The sequence below is a fragment of the Arvicanthis niloticus genome, chromosome 24, assembly GCF_011762505.2.
Source record: "Arvicanthis niloticus isolate mArvNil1 chromosome 24, mArvNil1.pat.X, whole genome shotgun sequence".
Taxonomy (NCBI): Eukaryota; Metazoa; Chordata; class Mammalia; order Rodentia; family Muridae; genus Arvicanthis; species Arvicanthis niloticus.
In genome coordinates, this window is record NC_133432.1 from 19,617,323 (window position 1) to 19,635,458 (window position 18,136).

At 51.1% G+C, this 18,136-nt stretch overlaps 1 protein-coding gene across 4 annotated transcripts in view; it reads left to right on the forward strand.

Annotated features, from left to right (window-relative positions):
• Adgrd1 (adhesion G protein-coupled receptor D1) overlaps positions 1 to 18,136 on the forward strand; it is a 115,627-nt gene that overhangs the window by 85,430 nt on the left and 12,061 nt on the right. For all 4 annotated transcript variants that reach the window (XM_076922995.1, XM_076922996.1, XM_076922998.1 and 1 more), the window contains 5 exons: positions 3,971 to 4,074; positions 5,094 to 5,205; positions 5,502 to 5,655; positions 14,239 to 14,305; positions 15,604 to 15,670. In XM_076922995.1, the coding sequence (XP_076779110.1) occupies positions 3,971 to 4,074; positions 5,094 to 5,205; positions 5,502 to 5,655; positions 14,239 to 14,305; positions 15,604 to 15,670 (504 nt within the window). The remainder of the gene's footprint in view (positions 1 to 3,970; positions 4,075 to 5,093; positions 5,206 to 5,501; positions 5,656 to 14,238; positions 14,306 to 15,603; positions 15,671 to 18,136) is intronic.

Consider the following 18,136-nt stretch of genomic DNA (forward strand, 5'->3'; position numbering starts at 1 on the left):
GAAGCCAGCACCAGTTTTTTTGTTTTGGTTTGGTTTTGGTTTTTTTTTTTTTTTTTTTCATTTCTAAATCTGTCCATGATGGGAAAGAAATGGCCCAGCACAGCCTGCGTACACAGTACTGTTCTGAAGCTGGTGTTGTGTGTGTGTGTGTGTGTGTGTGGGGTGGTTCTGTCTTGGAACCCCTTTCCACTCAGGGACATTACACCATCTCTAGTCTGGATCAAAGCTAGTGACAGTCGGATGTGGCCCTGAAGGGGGCCTGTGTGTAGTCATGAGAGCAAGAGGTGATGAGGCTGGTGGACCCACTGTGTGAGCTGCTTTTGTGGTCCCAGGAGCCTGGCATAGCCAGGGCCACATGGGCGTTTCCTGGGGATAGAGAAGTCTATGAGGATGGGGCACAGGTAAGCTCCTTCTACAGGACATTCAGCCTATGCATGCCAGGCAACCTCCAGGAGATATTTGTGTCCCTGTCCTGGGCTGTGGGTCTGCGGTGCTCACCCCTTCTATCCAACTGTGTCAGCTGTTGGGACACTCAGGGTTCCTCCCTGCTATGTGTTATGCGGCTCTGCTGAGCCTCAGCTCTCCCATCTGCAGCCCAGGTCGGGGCTGCTAGCTCCTGGAGGCCCATAGGAGATGGAGTGGGTACCATTCAGTCTTAGAACCCAGCCTCAGCATCCTACCTGGAGTCCCGAACTCCAAGCCCTCAGCTGAGGGCTCTGCTTCTCAACTCTCCTTCATCCCCTAACCCCTTTGAACCCCATGCCTGGCACAGAATGAGCTTTGAGCATGAGGACCTTAGGGATGTCCTGGTTGTGAGGGCTCTTGTCAGATGGGGATGGAGAGAGGAAGATGAGGGACAGGCCTAGCCACGCCCTTTGGGAGTGTGGACCTCCTACAGTAGTTAGCATTGGAGGTGGCTCAGCTAATAAAGCATTTACCATGCAAGTGGGGGCTAGAGTTTGGGTCTCTAGCTACTCATAGAAAAACTGAATGGGCTTGGGGGATTCCTGGTTCATGCTGGCTAACTAGGCTAACCCAATTGGCTCTGGTTGCAGCAAGAGACGTTACCTCAGTAATAAACGGAAGAGTGGATCAGGGAGATACTGGATGCCATTGCTAGGGGCCTCAGGGCAGAGTCTCTTCCTCATCATCTCTCCTAATCCCTATCCTGTTCTCTCCCCTGTTGCCTCCTGCTTCAAGTTCATTCCTGTCTCCCTTCTTGTCTCCCATTGTCTCCTGTGGTACCCTCCCTGTTGGTTACTTCCCATTAGACATCTTTTCCTTCAGGCTCTAGGGAGGCTCCTGGGCCATCTGGACCATGGATGTGAGCCTAGGTGGTCACATCAGAGAGGACTGTGCAAACTGCTTCTGGAAGGTCAGGGAGGGAAGGAGAGAGGAGGGACTCGGGGACAGAGCAGATAAAAAGCTGCCAGGTAACCTCTGGGGAGCCCCACCCTAGGTCCTTACTTTGGGATCCATCTTCTGACTCCCTGACATCAGCTCCTCCAGCCAGACCCAGGATGCAGCTGATGGAACAAAGACACTTACCGTGCCTGTCTTATTCTAGAATCGGCATTAAGAATCAGCTGCTCTGAAGCTGTGGGGGGAGGGGGGCAGGAGCTCTTCACAGAGCAGGGGCTGTCTGTTTCTTCTGGGATCCTAGTTCTGGAGGAGGCTGCCTTCAGAATGGGGGTCTTGCCCCATGGGGTAAGGGGTAGGCTTGGTGACTGGGTACAGGAAAGATTAGATGAGGCAGAAGGAAGTCTCCCCAAAAATGAAGCAAAGAACCGAGGATGGCCTGAATGGGCAGCTCAGGCTCGAAGGAAGAAGTGTACCATAGGCTGAGTTTTGGTCTCTTTCTGGGCAAGGAGTCCCATAGGAGTCCAAGGACCAGATGGAAGAGGCATAAGGAAGTGGAGGAATTCTTTGTGGATTTTTGTAGATTATACACACACAGGGCAGACAGCAAACCAATCCCCCACCCCCATCCACCTCCCTCTCCATCCCTGGTTTCCATCACCACCGACAAGCCTTCCCAGCCTGCAGCAAGCACCTCTTTGTTCTCCGAACAAAGGGTGAAGATTGCTCCTTTCTTACCAATGAATCGGTGCATCTTGGGAGATTGCTCCAACTAGGTGCACACAGACCATGTGTCTCCCCAGGATTCTGACCTCCGTGGGGGACCTGCTTCAGTGGTAGTTGTCTCTCCAGCCATTTCAGACAAAGGGTGTGATGCCACACACCCCTATGCTTCCCCTTTCAAGTGCTATAGGTTAAATCTGCCTGCTGGACCTGAGACCCAGAAAGTTCAAGGTTAAAACCCACCCAGCTGTTTTCAAGCAGCCTGGCCATGGTGAGCTGGGGAACAAGGGGGGCCTTTGCCAGCAGTTATGACTACTCACCAGCAACTTTGGGGTCAGGACCTGCCATGAAGGGAGAGGGAGAGGGTCTTTATTTCCTGGTGTCTGGTGTTTGCAAAGGACGAAGTCCTGAGAACCTATGCCACACCTGGCCCTGGGTCTCTGGTCCTTGGATATTCTATCTCCATCCTTGCCTGGCTTTGTACCATAGGTTGATCTTAGTTCCCGGCAGCCAGTACAGACGACGGGGAAGGAGCCTAATTTCTTTTTCTCTGTGGGCTACAGGTATCTCTTGGGAGAGTGACTGCATCCTGATGTGGCAGCAGTTCCCATCAGGACTCCAGGTCCTGGGCTCTCCCCTCAAGCCAGGAAGGTAGCTCCCTGTTGTGATTGACAGCTTAGTCAATCTATTGACCTTGAGGAGCCTCCTAGCTTTTGAAGAAAGTCCTGAATTTTGTTCACTGTGAAGGGCAGGTGTGCCTCATTTCCCTGGTAAGCCAGGTAGCTGATGGGAAACAGAGAGACTCCTCGGTTCTGGTAGGAAGTGTCCAAGACCCAGACTCCTTAGCAGACTCTCCTGTGGGGTTGACCTGAGCTGCAGAAGGTCTAGGCCCGATGTCTAATTAACCCCACGATCTCCATCCTTCCACGGCAGCTGGAATGCCTGCAACATGTATCCATCTCCATAGGATGCAGACTGTTGACAGCCTGGGCTCAGCCCCAGTAAGGCTCCTGCTTGTGGTCAGCAAATGACATAGCTGAGTAAGGTGAGGGAGAGTTGCCAAGCTCAAGCTGCCCAGTGAATCATGGCATCTCTCAAGGCCTGGACGTATCTGGGCTCTGTCCAGGGCCAGAGAGCTGTACGAGGAAACCTCAACCTCCATCAGAGCTGGGACACCATCCCGTAGAGCCCCCAAAACCCATTCTCAACAGAACAGGAATGGGTACCAGATGCTGGGGTATGGATGGGACCATCAAATACAGGCTGCTGGGCTCCAGTGGGAGGCATAATCTGTTTATGTCTTTTGTTGCATGAAAGATGGTCTGTCACAACAGATGCCAGTCTAGGTGACCACATGGGTGTCCATTTAAGAGAAGGTCCCAAGGGCTCGTGTGTGCCTGGCAGTGAAGGCAAGCACATGGTGTCTGTCAGTTTGGGGGTTAGCGATACTGAGGACAAGAGACGGAAGTGATCCTTAGTTGGTCACCGTATTCTCTCGCCCAGCATGCTGTGTGAAGTCTTCCTAGCTTTACGTCTGTGAATCCACTGGTACTCACCTCAAGCCCCTCACTGTTGCCGCCTGAATTTCATAGCCAGAGGAGGCACATGTCTCTGATCATCCTAGGTCACCCATTCAGACTTGGCTGGGAGTATGATGGTAATACAGGTCAGGTAGCTTAAGTGGGGAAGCCAGGGGATACGGTGTAGCAACCTGGAGCACGGGAAATGCCAACCCTGAAGTCCAGTGTGGTGGAGCCCTCTGACTGTGAGGCAAGTCTTGGAGGTTGGCATCACAAGGTTAGCACTGTGGGTGCATCTGCCATGGCACCATCCCAGCCAAGGGATGGAATGGAAGGCCAGCCTCCGACATCTCCTTCTGTTCCTGCAGCTCACACGCGGACACCAGGTGGCGCTGTCGTCCATCAGTTACGTTGGCTGCTCTCTGTCAGTTCTCTGCCTGGCTGCCACACTGGTCACCTTTGCAGTACTTTCGTGAGTCACCCTCTCCTTGTGTCCCCAGGAAGTCTAGGAACTTACTGGAAATATCAGTGTATTCTGTCACTTGGGCTATTTCTCTGTCTGTCTTTGAAGACCCTGGCGGTGTGTGTGTGTGTGTGTGTGTGTGCATCCCAGCCTTGCTGATAGGGGTACAGATGTGACTATTTGACTGTTCTCAGGTGACTTTCATATCTGAGGTGAAGGAAAGATGGAAATAGCAGGGTCTGTAGGGTAGGGTAACTAGGTTTCAGACATGCCAGAAAGATCTGGAAAGTCCCACCTTGGCACTTGAGTTCCGGTGGGATCTGAGCCAGGCAAGAACTAGCACAGGCATCCTTGACTGCACCCTCTTCAGCAAGCAATGGCGCTTGGTTTTGAGGCCAAGTTATGCATAAATGGCTTTGGACGGGGCCCATCAATAACCAAGAAAGCCAAAGAATAAATAAATGCCTTCTTGAGCAGTCTGCCATGCACAAGGAGATGGTGCAGAGGTGAGCATCTTGGGGTGGGAGACCAGGAAGCTCTCTCTGTTGGTTGCCATCCAGGTCTCTAGGCAGAGGCCTGCCAGGAATGATTATAAAAGAACAGCAGACCCTGCAACCATCTTCCTGTATCCAAGAGGCTCCCTCTCTCCCTGCTGCCTCAATGACACCCATGATGTCATGGGGTGTATCTTCTGAAGATTCTAATTCAGAATCTCAGTCAGTACCCTCTGTCTCCCCCACCCCATCCCCCACAGTGGAGGGGGTGAAACAGAAGAGGGCCCAGGGAAGTGAGTTGAGCCACTGGAATTCCAGAAAGGGCTCAGGCTATGCATCGTGGCTGGGGCTATGAAAGGAACTGGGATTCTAGCCAAGAACAATCGGGGTCCAAGCAGGGAGCTATGAAGCGGGGCAGGGGTAGGATCTAGAAAGATACCCATGGTTTCTCAAGGAGAAGTAGATCGGGGACCTGAGTGGGGATAGGATGTCAAGGCTGAGCTCCAGGGCTCACACCGACCTCTCTGTCTTCAGTTCTGTCAGCACCATCCGGAACCAGCGTTACCACATCCACGCCAACCTGTCCTTCGCCGTCCTGGTGGCCCAGGTCTTGCTGCTGATCAGCTTCCGTATGGAGCCTGGCACGGTGAGTAGGTGCCAATGCTCAACCTACTGCTGTCCCTTTGCACCCAGGTGCGTGTCTCCTCAGGAGACCCAGGGGAGGGGATTTGTTCGAGTCTCTTCTTGAGTGGGCACGGCTGGGGAGTAGCAGCATCACGGGTTGTAGAAGAACTCTGGACTGAGCAACTGAGCCTTGGCTCCCCGTGATGAAAATGAGGTCATGTGACTAGAGGTGTCCCAGGAATAAATACAAGGAAGCAACACCTCAGCACGGCCACTGTGCACCCGTGGTCTCACCCTGCACCTTTGCTTGGCTCCCAGGTCCCGTGCCAGGTGCTGGCTGTCCTCCTTCATTACTTCTTCCTTGCGGCCTTTGCCTGGATGCTGGTGGAAGGACTGCATCTCTACAGCATGGTGATAAAGGTCTTCGGGTCAGAGGACAGCAAGCATCTGTACTACTATGGGATAGGCTGGGGTATGTAGTGGGGGTGGGGCAGATGGCCGGGGTGGGACCTATTAACGTAGGTTGGGAGGGATGAGGTGGGCTGGGTGGGGGTGGGGCAGAGGTAATGGAATGGGTTCTGATGACAACGAGGCACAGCAGTGTGGGGCAGGGTTTGATAGAGATGGGATGGGTTTAGGTGGAGATGGGGTGGGAAGGGGGAATCAGATGTGGAGAGACATTGCCAGAGATGGGATTGGTCAGCGTGACTCATGGTGGATTAATGTTGCAATGTCACGGGCAGACTCTGTGCTCTGCTATTGGACGGTGTGCTGGATTCCTGTCAGGCTTAGCTAGTTCAAGGCAACATTCATTCGAGTTCTCCATTCTGGCTTAGGTCTTTCCTCCATTTGCCCCGCCCACTGTTCCAAAGTGAGGCGTTGAGGTCACTTGGCCTGTTCCTGTTTCGTCTCCCTCTCTGCCTTCCTTTGAGTTAAGTGGGTATTTTCCTGTGCAACGCTTTAATGCCCTTAATGAGCTCTCCCTGTATATTCCGGGTTGTTTTCTTTAGCGGTTGCCCCTGTGCTTACTGTATGCATTTTAGCATATTAAAATCTATTTTATGTTCTCACTAAATTACAGTGCGATGCGGAAGTGTTGCTTTTAAGTGGATCTATTACTTTATCCCCTTTTCTGAGGTTATTGCTACACATATCACAACTGCGTGGGGGGCCACGGGCTATGGGATCGCTTTATCAACCTCCCCTCTCTAATAGAAGCCGAGAGAGGAGACGGGGTGTGTCTCTGCAGGGTGTGTCCTGTTATCCATCAGAAGGACCACTGTCTGGTCCTCTGCGGATGTCCCTGCGAGTCTGGCCTCGTCACTGCGCTCCCACACAGCTTTCCCTCTCTCCCTCCCCTGTGTGCCTCAGAAGCTTATTACATTTCTATTTGTTATGGACCTAATAATGCAGCTCTATAAATGTCATTTGATATTATTGCTTTTTAACTCAATTGAGAGAAAAGAAGAGAGGAGGGCACCCAACTCTACCGTCGCTTATAATTTCATAAGCGATCGGTGTCGTGTATGTAGGTCTGTGTTCCTACGTGTGTCCCTGCATCTGTGTGCATATCTGGGTCCGAGTGCGTGTGAGCGTGTCTCTGTGTGTGCGTCTGTCTCTCTCTCTCTCTCTCTCTCTCTCTCTCTCTCTCTTTCTCTCTCTCTCTGTGTGTATCTTTGTGCCTGCATGCTGTTGCTGTGGGTGCCCCTAACTCTCTTCCTTGAGCACTCCCTTCTCTTTCTGGATCTGGTGAAGCAGGCTTTCTAACCACACGCTCTGATGGTTGTTTATCCTACAATATCCATCTTGCCCTTATTTTACGAGGTGGCTGTGCTGGACGCCGATGTTTTTCCTAGGGACACCTCGTGTTCCCTCATTGCCTCTGTCTCCATGGCTGGCCCTGAAGTCTACTCATTCTCTCAGGTCCTGGAGCTGGAGGGCTGCTTTCCTCCTATCTTATTGAGGCTTTCCATTCCCTTTCAGTCTTTGCAATCAGTCGTGACCAGGCTGCCTCCCTCCCCGGCTTCCTGGCAGTCTTCCTGGTCCTTATCAACTGTCTTTGGACACCTGCTTTTCTCTGCTCTCCTCTCTGACAGCCTCCAGTGCCCGCCAGAAGTGCCATGGTGTCTGAGTTTCTCTGGGGGACCCTGTTGGCTCCTGTTTCCTCTGACTTCCATGTAGCATAGTCTGCGTGGTCTTAGAGTCCTCTCTGACGCTTTCTCTGGCTGCTTGGCTCCTGCTGCCTCTTGTAGTGAAGTTTTCGTTTCGATGATTATACATCTCCGTTCCAGAGTGTCCATTTGATCCACATTTCTCCTTTAAAAGAAAAAAAAAATGCATCTTCTACCTGATACACTCTGCTGATTGATGGCTTTCGTTACTTCTTTCTATGTCTTCAATGCTGCTGGTCCCTCCCAGGCAGTTTCTGGGATACATTTCTTTTGTGTGGGCCATACTTTCTGTGATCTTGTGTGACTTAGGACCGTTTGAATGATATAGTTCAGGGCTCTGAGCCTCCTCCTGTGGCTACCTTTCCACCCAGCTCACTAACTCTGTTACTTGGACTGTTTGAAGCAGGCCCTGGGCTGGAATTTCCTATCAGAGTGGAAGAACAGTGAGGACTGAACCCAGGCGGTGTCACCTGTTCTGGGAAGGGACAGTGGCCTATGACCTGCAGAGTTCCTCCCTACCCTGAGAGTCAGCTGAGGTAGGGCACAGAGGGCTGTCACACATATAACACACTGTATTAACATACTGTAGCCTGGGGTTAGAGAGGAGGGAGGGCAGCAGAGGTGTCCTTAGAATAGAGTTTCCTTAGAATAGAGTTTCCTTAGAATAGAGTTTCCAATGCAGAGGTGAGGGCTAGGGATTTTAGCTCTACCCCCAGGAATAGCTGCAGGCCTGGGCTGGGGAGCTTGGGAAGGGGCAGAGCCACATTCAGGTCACCAGCCAGGAAGCAAGGAAGTCACTCAAGTTCACCAGGCCTCCCTATTCTTTTGTTGTTGTTGTTGTTGTTGTTGTTGTTGTTGTTGGTGGTGGTGGTGGTGGTTTGGTTTGGTTTGGTTTGGTTTTTTGAGACAGGGTTTCTCTCTGTGTAGCCCTGGCTGTCCTGGAACTCACTCTGTAGACCAGGCTGGCCTCGAAATCAGATATCCACCTGCCTCTGCCTCCCAAGTGCTGGGATTAAAGGCGTGCACCACCACTGCCCTGCCGGCCTCCCTACTCTTATAGTGACTTCCTGGGTGGTCCTGACTTTCATTATCTCCTTCAGTTGCTTACACTTAGGAAAGTTTACAGGGACTCCGAAAGTTTTAAAGATTAGACCCTTACTGTCTATCATTCACAATCTCCCTGGGTCATGATCGATGCGATGTCCTAGCCTTGGCTTGTCAGCTGTGTTGACTCTCGCTCATCAGAAGGAGTCCCTGCCAGCACAGTGGAGCCACTTCCTCCAAGTGTCTCGCCGAAGATGGGCACCCACCATTTTTGTAGCCGTTGTAAACCATGAGCCAGGCATCAAAGACCTGCTGCTTTTTTTTCCTGCCTTCCTTCAAATAGGTTTAATTTTCTCAGCCCTCATTATGCAAACAGCAGATTAACTATGTTTACTGTGTGTGCGCTTTGAGTTGGCAAATGCCATTTATTTGAGGCTGAAGTGGAGGCGGTGACACTTGACACTTTCCCAGGGATTCCCTGGAGAGACTGGAGCAGAGGATGTGGGTGGGCAGCTACTTCCAACTGCTGCAGGCCATGCAGCTGGTACCCACTGTCCCCATGGTCCCTGTTCCTCTTCAGCGCTCAGCCTGGGTGATCACTCTGGTGCTTTTGCGTCTGTATGACAGACACAAGGCTGGCCTCCACTGATCTCCAGCCCTTCAGTGGGGCTGATTCAAGTGTGACCTGCTTCTTCAGTCTGACCCAAGTAGGAGGTGACTCTCCCTGTGACTCCTGACTTCTGTGAGGAAAGATCTAGACACTGACATGGGTGGCTACCGGCCGCTTGCTCGTTTCTTCATGGAAAACAAGTTATTCCGATGGAGAGGGGCGAGGAGCAGGTGATCAGGGCAGTTAGAGGGAGGAATGTGATGGGTGTGAGTGGGTGTGTAAGTGAGTGTATGAGTGTGTATGTGTGTGTGAATGGATGTATGAGTGGGCATGTGAGTGTGTGAATGGGTGTGAGTAGGGGTGTGAGTGTGTAAGTGTGTGTATGTGTGTGTGAGTGGACATGTGAGTAAGTGTGTGTATGTGTGTGTGAATGGGTGTGGGATGAGTATGTGAGTAGGCATGTGAGTGAGTATATGTGTGAATGGGTGTGAGTGTGTAAGTGTGTGGGTGTGAATGGGCATGTAAGTGAGTGTATGTGTGTGTGTGTGAATGGGCATATGAGTGGGAGTGGGAGTGAGTGTGTGAGTGTATGTGTGTGTGTGTGTGTGTGTGTGTGAATGGGTGTGGGATGAGTGTGTAAGTGGGCATGTAAGTGGACGTGTGAGTGAGTGTGTGTATGCATGTACGTATGTGAATGGGTGTGGGTTGAGTGTGGTGAGTGTGTGAGTGTGTAAGTGTGTGTGAGTGGGTGTGTGAGTCTGCTGTCTCCAACCTAGAGGAATATTTTACTTGATCCGCCAATGTTGAAGAAAAATGAACTATTTGCCTATATTAAAACATGAAGGACATTCCCTCCAATGGCAAACTCCTTTTGGAAAAAGCAAGGAGGCGGGCAGCCTGCTTCCTAATGTGGTAGGCTCTGGCATTTTCTGATGTCCACATATGTGGTCCTCACAGAACTCAGTCTGCAGCCTGGATACAAGCTCTCTACAAATAGAACACCAGGCAGCTCTGACCCCAGCAGCCTCCATCCATCTTCCCATCATCCTGTCCATAATTAATTGCGTCAGGAGTCCGTGAACTGTGTCCTTCATCTTTTCTGGGCAGGGTTGGCTTCTGGCCTAAGTACAGTCCGTCTGCAGGCAGCAGGTTTTTAACGTCCCAGCCCCTTAATGAAGAAGGAGCTGGAACTGACACAGGAGACCCCGCTGTGGGCAGAGACCACAGGAAAAATAGCCGTTTCCCCTCAGGTCTCTCCCCACCAGTGCTTCAGCCTGCACAGAATTGAAACTTTTAGAAATGTAATGCTGTTTTGAAGCTGAGGTGGGGAGGAGGCATGGAGTCAGTTACAGGTTTGGCGGCAGCCATGACCTGAGCTGGGGACAGGGGTTTGTGAAATCAAGGGGAACAGGTTGTGCCCCTGGGGACGGTGGCGCCTGCATTTTGATGCAGCCAACTGGAATTTGATTACCAGGTCAGTGTGGAGAGAAGGCACGAGGTTTATTGCTCTCGATTGAACTCCATGTCTTCTGTGACATCCCTGCCATCTAGGGTGAGACCCCAATGAAGTAAATCTGTTCCAGGCCCGCTTTCCTCTTCGTTTTGATTTAGGAAGCCAGCTCAGACTCTGGGTGGTGGTGGGGTTTAGTTAGGGTGAGCCAGGCAGTGCTTCCTACCTCTGGTCAGGTTTAAATGCTGTCCCAGCTATAGTTCCTATGGCTGCGATGAAACACCAGGACCAAAAGGCAACTTGGGGAGGAAATGGTTTATTTCTCTCATAGTTCCATAGAACACTTTGTCATCAAAAGCAAGAAGGGAAGGAACCCAAGCAGGGCAGGAATCTGGAGGCAGGAGCTCATCCAGAGGCCGTGGAGGGGTGCTGTTTACATGGCTTGGTCAGTTTGCTTTCTTATAGAACTCAGGACCACCAGCCCAGGGATAGCACCACCCACAATGGGCTGGGCCTTTCCCCATCAATCACTAATTAAGAAAATGTCCTACAGCTGGATTTTTTTTTTTTTTTTTTTGGTTTTTCGAGACAGGGTTTCTCTGTTTAGTCCTGGCTGTCCAGGAACTCATTCTGTAGACCAGGCTGGCCTCAAACTCAGAAATCCGCCTGTCTCTGCTTCCCAAGTGCTGGGATTAAAGGCATGTGCCACCACCGCCCGGCTTACAGCTGGATCTTATAGAGGCATTTTTCTCATTTGAGGTTCCCTCCTCTCTGATGTCAAGTTGTGTCAAGTTGACCTAAAACCAGCCAGTACAAATGTCAAGCACTGATTTCATGTTTGTGAGACCTGTCTAATCATGGAACAGTGTCAGAAGGGAGCCAGGATCCCAGAGCCCAGAGTGGAGAGGTCACCTGTAACGGCTAATATTTTGAAATGCCGCGGCGTGGACCAGCTATCTAATAGGCAGGGCGGCTCTGCTTAGCTTTTGCTGCCATGTTCCGCACTAGAAGCCACCAAAAGCCATGTGTGCCACAGCTAGAAGTGTCCAGAAGCCAAGTGTGCCACAACTAGACCCACGAGACACCAGCGTGGCGGCTGGCTCTACCAATCTACCACACTGTCCCCACAAAGCTCAGCTGAGCCCCTGATAATATCTTCCATATTCGAGGTACCCGGTAGAATAAAGACTCTCATGCTTAAAGATTATCCAATATTTATATATTTGGAAATGCTCAATTAACAAGATGCCCACACAATTAGAATTGTTACCCAATATCTAACCTTTTGATAGAAATTGCTACCCAGGACTGCTTTCGACCCATCTGTCTTCCTCCATGGTCGCTAGCCCTCTTTTTTCCTCCTTCCCTTCCTCTCCTTCTCTCCCTCTCCCAGCTCCACCTCCTCTTTTACTGTCCAATCACCAAGCTTTATTGCAAATGTGGGGGGGGGGGTTATCCCGCTACAGTCACCACCCGGAGCCAGTCTGTGGGAATTCAGTACTGAGCACATAAGAAGCACACACTCCTGCAGCCTGCCACTCAGAACAAAGTCCCAAGAGTCTCACAGTACCCACTTTCCACGGGTGGAACAACAGCAAACACGGGAAGCTGGTGTCAGTGGTTTCCATGGGAGATCTCCAACTCCTCTCTTGTTTCTGGCCAGCACTCCCCTGCAGTAGTTCCCCCAAATATGTCTGCCAACCTCCATCAGGGTCTCAGGAGGCCAAGGCTATCTATAGGACAGCAATAGGCTGGCGCCTCTGAAAGGCTACCATGTCCTGAGAGGAGTGCATCTTGACCCAGAGAAGATATGTCTGTGGTGACAGGGCCAGAAGGACTCCAGACAAGTGACACCATTTGCTGAGGTTTGGGGAAGACAGCTTCATATGTGACATTGGTGGGAGAAGCAGCAGCAGCAGCAGCAGCAGCAGCAAGGCCCCAAACCACCCTCTTGGTATAGAGAATGGAGGCATGAAACCAGCCATCTACAGGGGGCACTAGAGAGCTGGGGGTGGGATGGGTGGAGACACTAGGCTGCTCTCACACAATCTGGTTGAAGCTGAGAACTAGTTTTCCTTAGAGCAGTGGTCCTCAACCTTCCTAATGCCTTGAGCCTTTAATCAGTTCCTCATGCTGTGGTGAGCCTCAACCATAAATTATTTTGTTGCTGCTTCACATGTGTAATTTTATTACTGTTAGGAATTGTGATGTGGGACCTCTGTGAAGGAGCCATTTGACTCCTGAAAGGGAGCTCAGCTCCCAGGTTGAGAACCACTGTTCTACAGCCTTTCTCTCCTTGGAGGGATCTTGCGGTGGGGTATGGAGTCACTTCTTTTGGGTCTTTACCCCCTGTCGGGAGAAGGTACCAGATCGTGAGCCCGTAGAAGATGCTGAGTGTTTGAAAGCCTTTGCAGAATTTGAAAGCGATCCGCCTGAATATTCAGGTGTGTTTTCCAGAGTGAAAAACCCATGCCACAGCTGAGCAGATCACCGATCAGCTTCCTCCTTGTGGAGACTCATGTCTGAATATATATATATATATATATATATATATATATATATATATATATATGCTGAACTTTGAAAGTGCAGGGAGCGGTCAGCCCGCTCTGGGCTGGCTGGCTCTAAGAGCAGTTTGACCCGGAGTCCTTTCTTGGCAGGGAGACGGAATGCTGTGGGAATTGCTGGTCTAAATGTTTTGCTAGTTTGTTCTTAGCCCTCGCTTACACTCCCTCTCCAGAAGTCTGACGAGGCTTTGCAAAAAACAAATTCAGCTCAAACTGGCTTAGGCACAAAGGGAACTTAGGCCAGTGGTGGTAGAGTTTAGGTCTTGATCTATGGGCTTCCACGGCAAAAATTTGTCTTTCTTGATGTCTTCATTGGCAGAGCCCTAAGCTTTCCCCATGGTACTAAGGTGGCTGCACAAGCCCTGTCTGTCCCACCAATGTCTCCAGAGTTCTTTTTTTCTTCCCAGTCTCAGGGCAGTCCCTGCTGGAATCTTCTTGGTTCATCTGGGTCATATGTTCATTTTTCAATCAATTGCTGTAGCCACCGGGGATTGATGGTCCATTGAGCCAGTCATGGGTCACGTGCCTGAGAGCTAGGTAGGAGCCAGCCTCTTGGCCCTATAGATGTGGAACAGCATGCCTGGCTAGAGAATTGTGGACTCAAATACTGGCAGCTTGGAACTGCGCATTTGACAGTCTAGTGAAGCTGACCCAAGATTGTCCCCCTTCCCCTCGGCTGTGGAGTGGTTTCTCAGCTGACGCTCTCTTAGGGAGGCAGCCTGGGTGTTCAACAGAGACCTGGGCCTCTGCCTGTTGAATGTTTAGGACACACATCCCTGTTAACACTCACAAAATGTCCTTAACCACTTGCACATGCGTCTTGTGGGCCAGTTGACTTAGCTAGGAATCATAGCCTAAACAGGACACTAACTTTCCTTTCTTGTCACATGGGTCACCCTGCCCTAAGTCCTGTGCTATCACATACCCCAGGCTCCTATGTAGAACCAAAAGAAGGCGCTCTGTGTGTGTGTGTGTGTGTGTGTGTGTGTGTGTGTGTGAGAGAGAGAGAGAGAGAGAGAGAGAGAGAGAGAGAGAGAGAGAGAGAGAGCCAGCCTCTGGCTTAGTCCTCAAGGCCCTTGTGCCTAGCATTAAATACTCCATGCTCAGTGCTCAGCCATAGTCCCCAGCGCACTGGCCACCAGGAGCTGAACACACACATTTGTGGACAGAAGGGGACGGGAGCAGGTCGTGTGACATCTCTGTCCCTCCACAGGATGTCCTCTGGTCATCTGCATCATCTCCATATCATCCTCTATGGACAGCTATGGGACAAGTGACAGGTAAGTGACCCTGTGTGCTCTGAGCATGCCTTTGTGATTGACAGGTCTCCTGTAGAGAAGGTTCTGGAAAGGGCTTCACAGTGCTGATCTCAGATGCCCACATTCACCCGGATGCAGAGTGGGTACCAGCTGGCTCCCCCAGGGCTGGGCAGTGGGAGCAAGAACAATCCCGGTGTGCTCTTAGGACCAGTAATGTAAAGTAGGCAGTGGTGGCTCCCGTGGGAGCCAGAGGCAGGCGGATCTCTGAGTTTGAGGCCAACCTGGTCCACATACTGAGTTCTAGGACAGGCAGGGCTATACAGAGAAGCCTTGTCTGGAAAAACATAAACAACAAAACCAACCAAATGAAAAAGGAACCATAGGGTGGGTATTACTATATTTCAAGATTTTTTTTCTTTTTTACATCTAGTTATTCAGTGTGTGTGTGTGTGTGTGTGTGTGTGTGTGTGTGTGTGTACATGTGCTTGTATGCACATGCCTATGTGTGTGTGTGCACACATACCATGGCATCTGTGTGGAAGTCAGAAGTCAGTTCTTTCTATTTATCACAGGTTCTGGGGTGTTAACTCAGGTCATCAAGAGGCCTGGCAGCAAGTGCTTTTACCCGCTGATCCTTCCGATGGGAATTTTTTAATCCACATGCTTCTCCCAGAGGCATGGCTCTGATCACCCAGGAAGCCCACATTGTGGCCTTCAGGGCTTTCTTGGATGATCAGTAAAACTGTGCAGCATCCAGTTGAAGAAATATGAGATTATGCAAATGAACATGGCCTGGGGTATACAGACAGATGGATCTTAGAGTCCTTGCTTGGCTGGGAGGTCTGGACCACAGGTCCAGCAGGGCAGATGAGCAGGTGGTCAACCAGTCTGAGCCCCACTGAAGGCACCTTCCTAGCCAAAATTTATCTTGCTCTGCAAAGACCCAAAGGCAGTTCCTGCTGTAGCTTTTTGTTTCTTGTGGTAGTGAAACAGAAGTCTACTCTGGGCTTTGGCTGAACTCATCAGAGGTGGCTGACCCAGGGCATCAATTCTGAGAAATCCTCTCCGAGAAAGAGACTCATGAGAACACCATGGCTCAGAAGTGAAGAAGAGTGGGAGTCAGAGTCAGTACCTAGAGCTGATGAAATCCTTTCTCTGTGCTGGGGCCCTGCCATTGTTACCCTGCCATTGTTACCCTGCCATTGTTACCCTGCCATTGTTACCCTGCCATTGTTACCCTGCCATTGTTACCCTGCCATTGCAGGGGTAGAGGTACCTCCGTAGACAAGGATGCTCAGGTACTTCTTTTCTCTCCACAGCTGCTGGCTGTCTCTGGAGAGTGGTGCCATCTGGGCCTTTGTGGGCCCAGCTCTGCTGGTCATTGTGGTAAGTCCCCACCACCACCACTTCATGGGCGGAGCCAGACAGGTCAGGGGGCAGGGCCATTTGGACGGTGGCAGGCTCCCTGAAGACACATCCCAAGATACAACCTCATACTGCTGCTTACTTGTTTATGCTTGCCGTTCCCCCCCACCCCCAGGGGATGAGTGACTCTGAACTTTGGTTACCCATAGCCTCAGGAAGGCCCTGAATTTGGAGCAGCCCCAACTAGCCCTCAGTGTACCTCCTCTGAGCTCAGACCTAGAGGACTCTCAGAGAGTCCCAGCACTCCAAAGCAAGAGACAAGAGACAGTGAGGATGGTCAGGGACATAGAGCCAGATATCAACCACACAACTCCACTTGGGACACCTGCCCGTGGCTGAGGAACTCTCTGTCTTCCCTGTGTCTACTCTCTGTGGCAGTGCCACAGAGGGTTAGCGAGGAGCCAGACCCACACAGCATTCTTGTAACCATGGCTACCTCCTCCGGCTGACCTTGGCGCCCGTGTGCTGATGCTCATGTCTGAGGATGTGGGAGTTCACAGACTGCTTGGTGTAGTCATAGGGGCCAAGACATCCCACACACCCACACCCTGGGTAGGGCTTCTTGCCTAGTCTGAGTCATAATTGGTCATAATTGAAGTTTCAGAGATCCTGCCCTTTACCCTGCTATCTTTGCAGGGTGTTCTGTCCTTCATAGGTCCCAAGGGGGCATTGCTGACCAATCCCAAAAGATACTCCTTGTAGGCTATCCCTAAGATGGAGTGTCCAAGCCCCACCCTGATAGGAAAATTATCCTTGCATCTCAAGTGACGCCAGACTTCATGTCTTACTAGATAAAGGATGGAGTGACTTCACCTGAGGGTCACCCTCTCCCTGCATCTACATACACATTCCAAAAGGCCCCAACCCCCTCTCCTTTTCCTGACTGTGAATCCATGTGGCCAGCCCCCCACGCCCCCCCACCCCATTCAGTAGCACTTGTTGGGGCAGGACCCTGGTGGTTAATTATAAAAGAAACAAAGGGACATGCTGAACATCTTCACGGAAACTCCTCTGATGCTCTCATACTAATGGGCATAATGGCGTCTTCTTGGCTGAGAGGGCAAAGAGTGAACTGTCATCTCAGTGCCCTTCGGGGTGGGGAGGCCAGGCGCTGTCACTATGTATGTGGCTCCTGCTATACACATGACCATTGTGGTCCCAGCTACAGTCTATTGAGCTTGCTGTAATTTTTTCCCACTAGAAACTCTGTTCTGTGGGGTCTATAGGCCCCAGGGCTCTGGAAGTAATCTCTGTTCTTGGTGGGGTGTGGGGTGGAGTGGGCAACCATGCTAATTTTGAGGTTACTAGCTGGTCTGAGTCCTGGCTGAGGCTTGCTTGGCCCAGGAACCATGTTTATAGGTCAGTCCCCTGAGGTGATCTGTGGCTCCCAGGGTTTGGTTGCTATAATGGGCAAACTTGTATAACCTCTTGGGAAAAGGAACCTCAAGGAACTGGAAGCTGTAACCCAGCAGGGAGGATCACGGGGTCTAGAGAGACTGTCCCATTCAGCACGGCAGGAATCACCTTTGAGGAGGGTGGTAAGGTCTAAACTAGGGATGAGGTAGAGCCAGGCTAGCTAATAGGGGAAGCTTTAAGCATCACGTGGTGTGGCTGGGGTCCTGAGGTTAAGAATGATCAGGGAAGCGAGCAATGTGCTTTAGGTAACACGACTCTTGGGAGTCCCAGCCAGGGCTGCACAAGCCTGGGACACACACGGGTACTGAGTTTCTGATGCTAGGATGACAAGGATCTGTGTCCAGTGCCCTTAGGCACTGCATGTTAACATCATCTGCAGAGGCTTAGAGATCATAGCTTGTAAACCCTTCCTGGTTGCTCTAGTGACGGCTAATGTTGGGTCATCGGTGCCTTCCTGTACGGTGGGGGCATGGCAGAAGCTGAGAGGGAGGTGTGGGATGCCTCCAAGGCAGTGGTTCTCAACCTGTAGGTTGCAAAGCCTTTGGTGGTGATGGGGCGTCCAGTGTCCAACAACCTTTTCGCAGGGGTCCCCTAAGACTGTCAGAAAACAGATATTTACACAAGGAACTGTATTAAAGGTTAGAAACGTTAGGAATTAGGAAGGTTGAGAACGCCGTTCTAAGGGATCCACAGTAAAGGGCAGGCAGCATGACCATGCCTACTTTGAGGTTGGGTTTTGGTCCACAGCCATGCCCACTGATTTACAGTGTGTTTGCAGCTGCTCAGCAGTGCTGAGACATTCTGTGGCAGACACTGTGGCCTTCAGAGCTGAAAGTGTTTACTACCCAGCCCTTGGCAAAAGAAAAAAAAAAAGAAAGAAGAGAAAGTAAGGAAAAAAAGAAAAGAGTTGGCTAATTTCAAATACGAGGGTGGGGGTGGGGGGTGGAATGTTGTAGCTGGTTCTGCTGACTGCCTGCCAGGCCTCCTGCTGGGTCCTAGTGTAGAGACGGG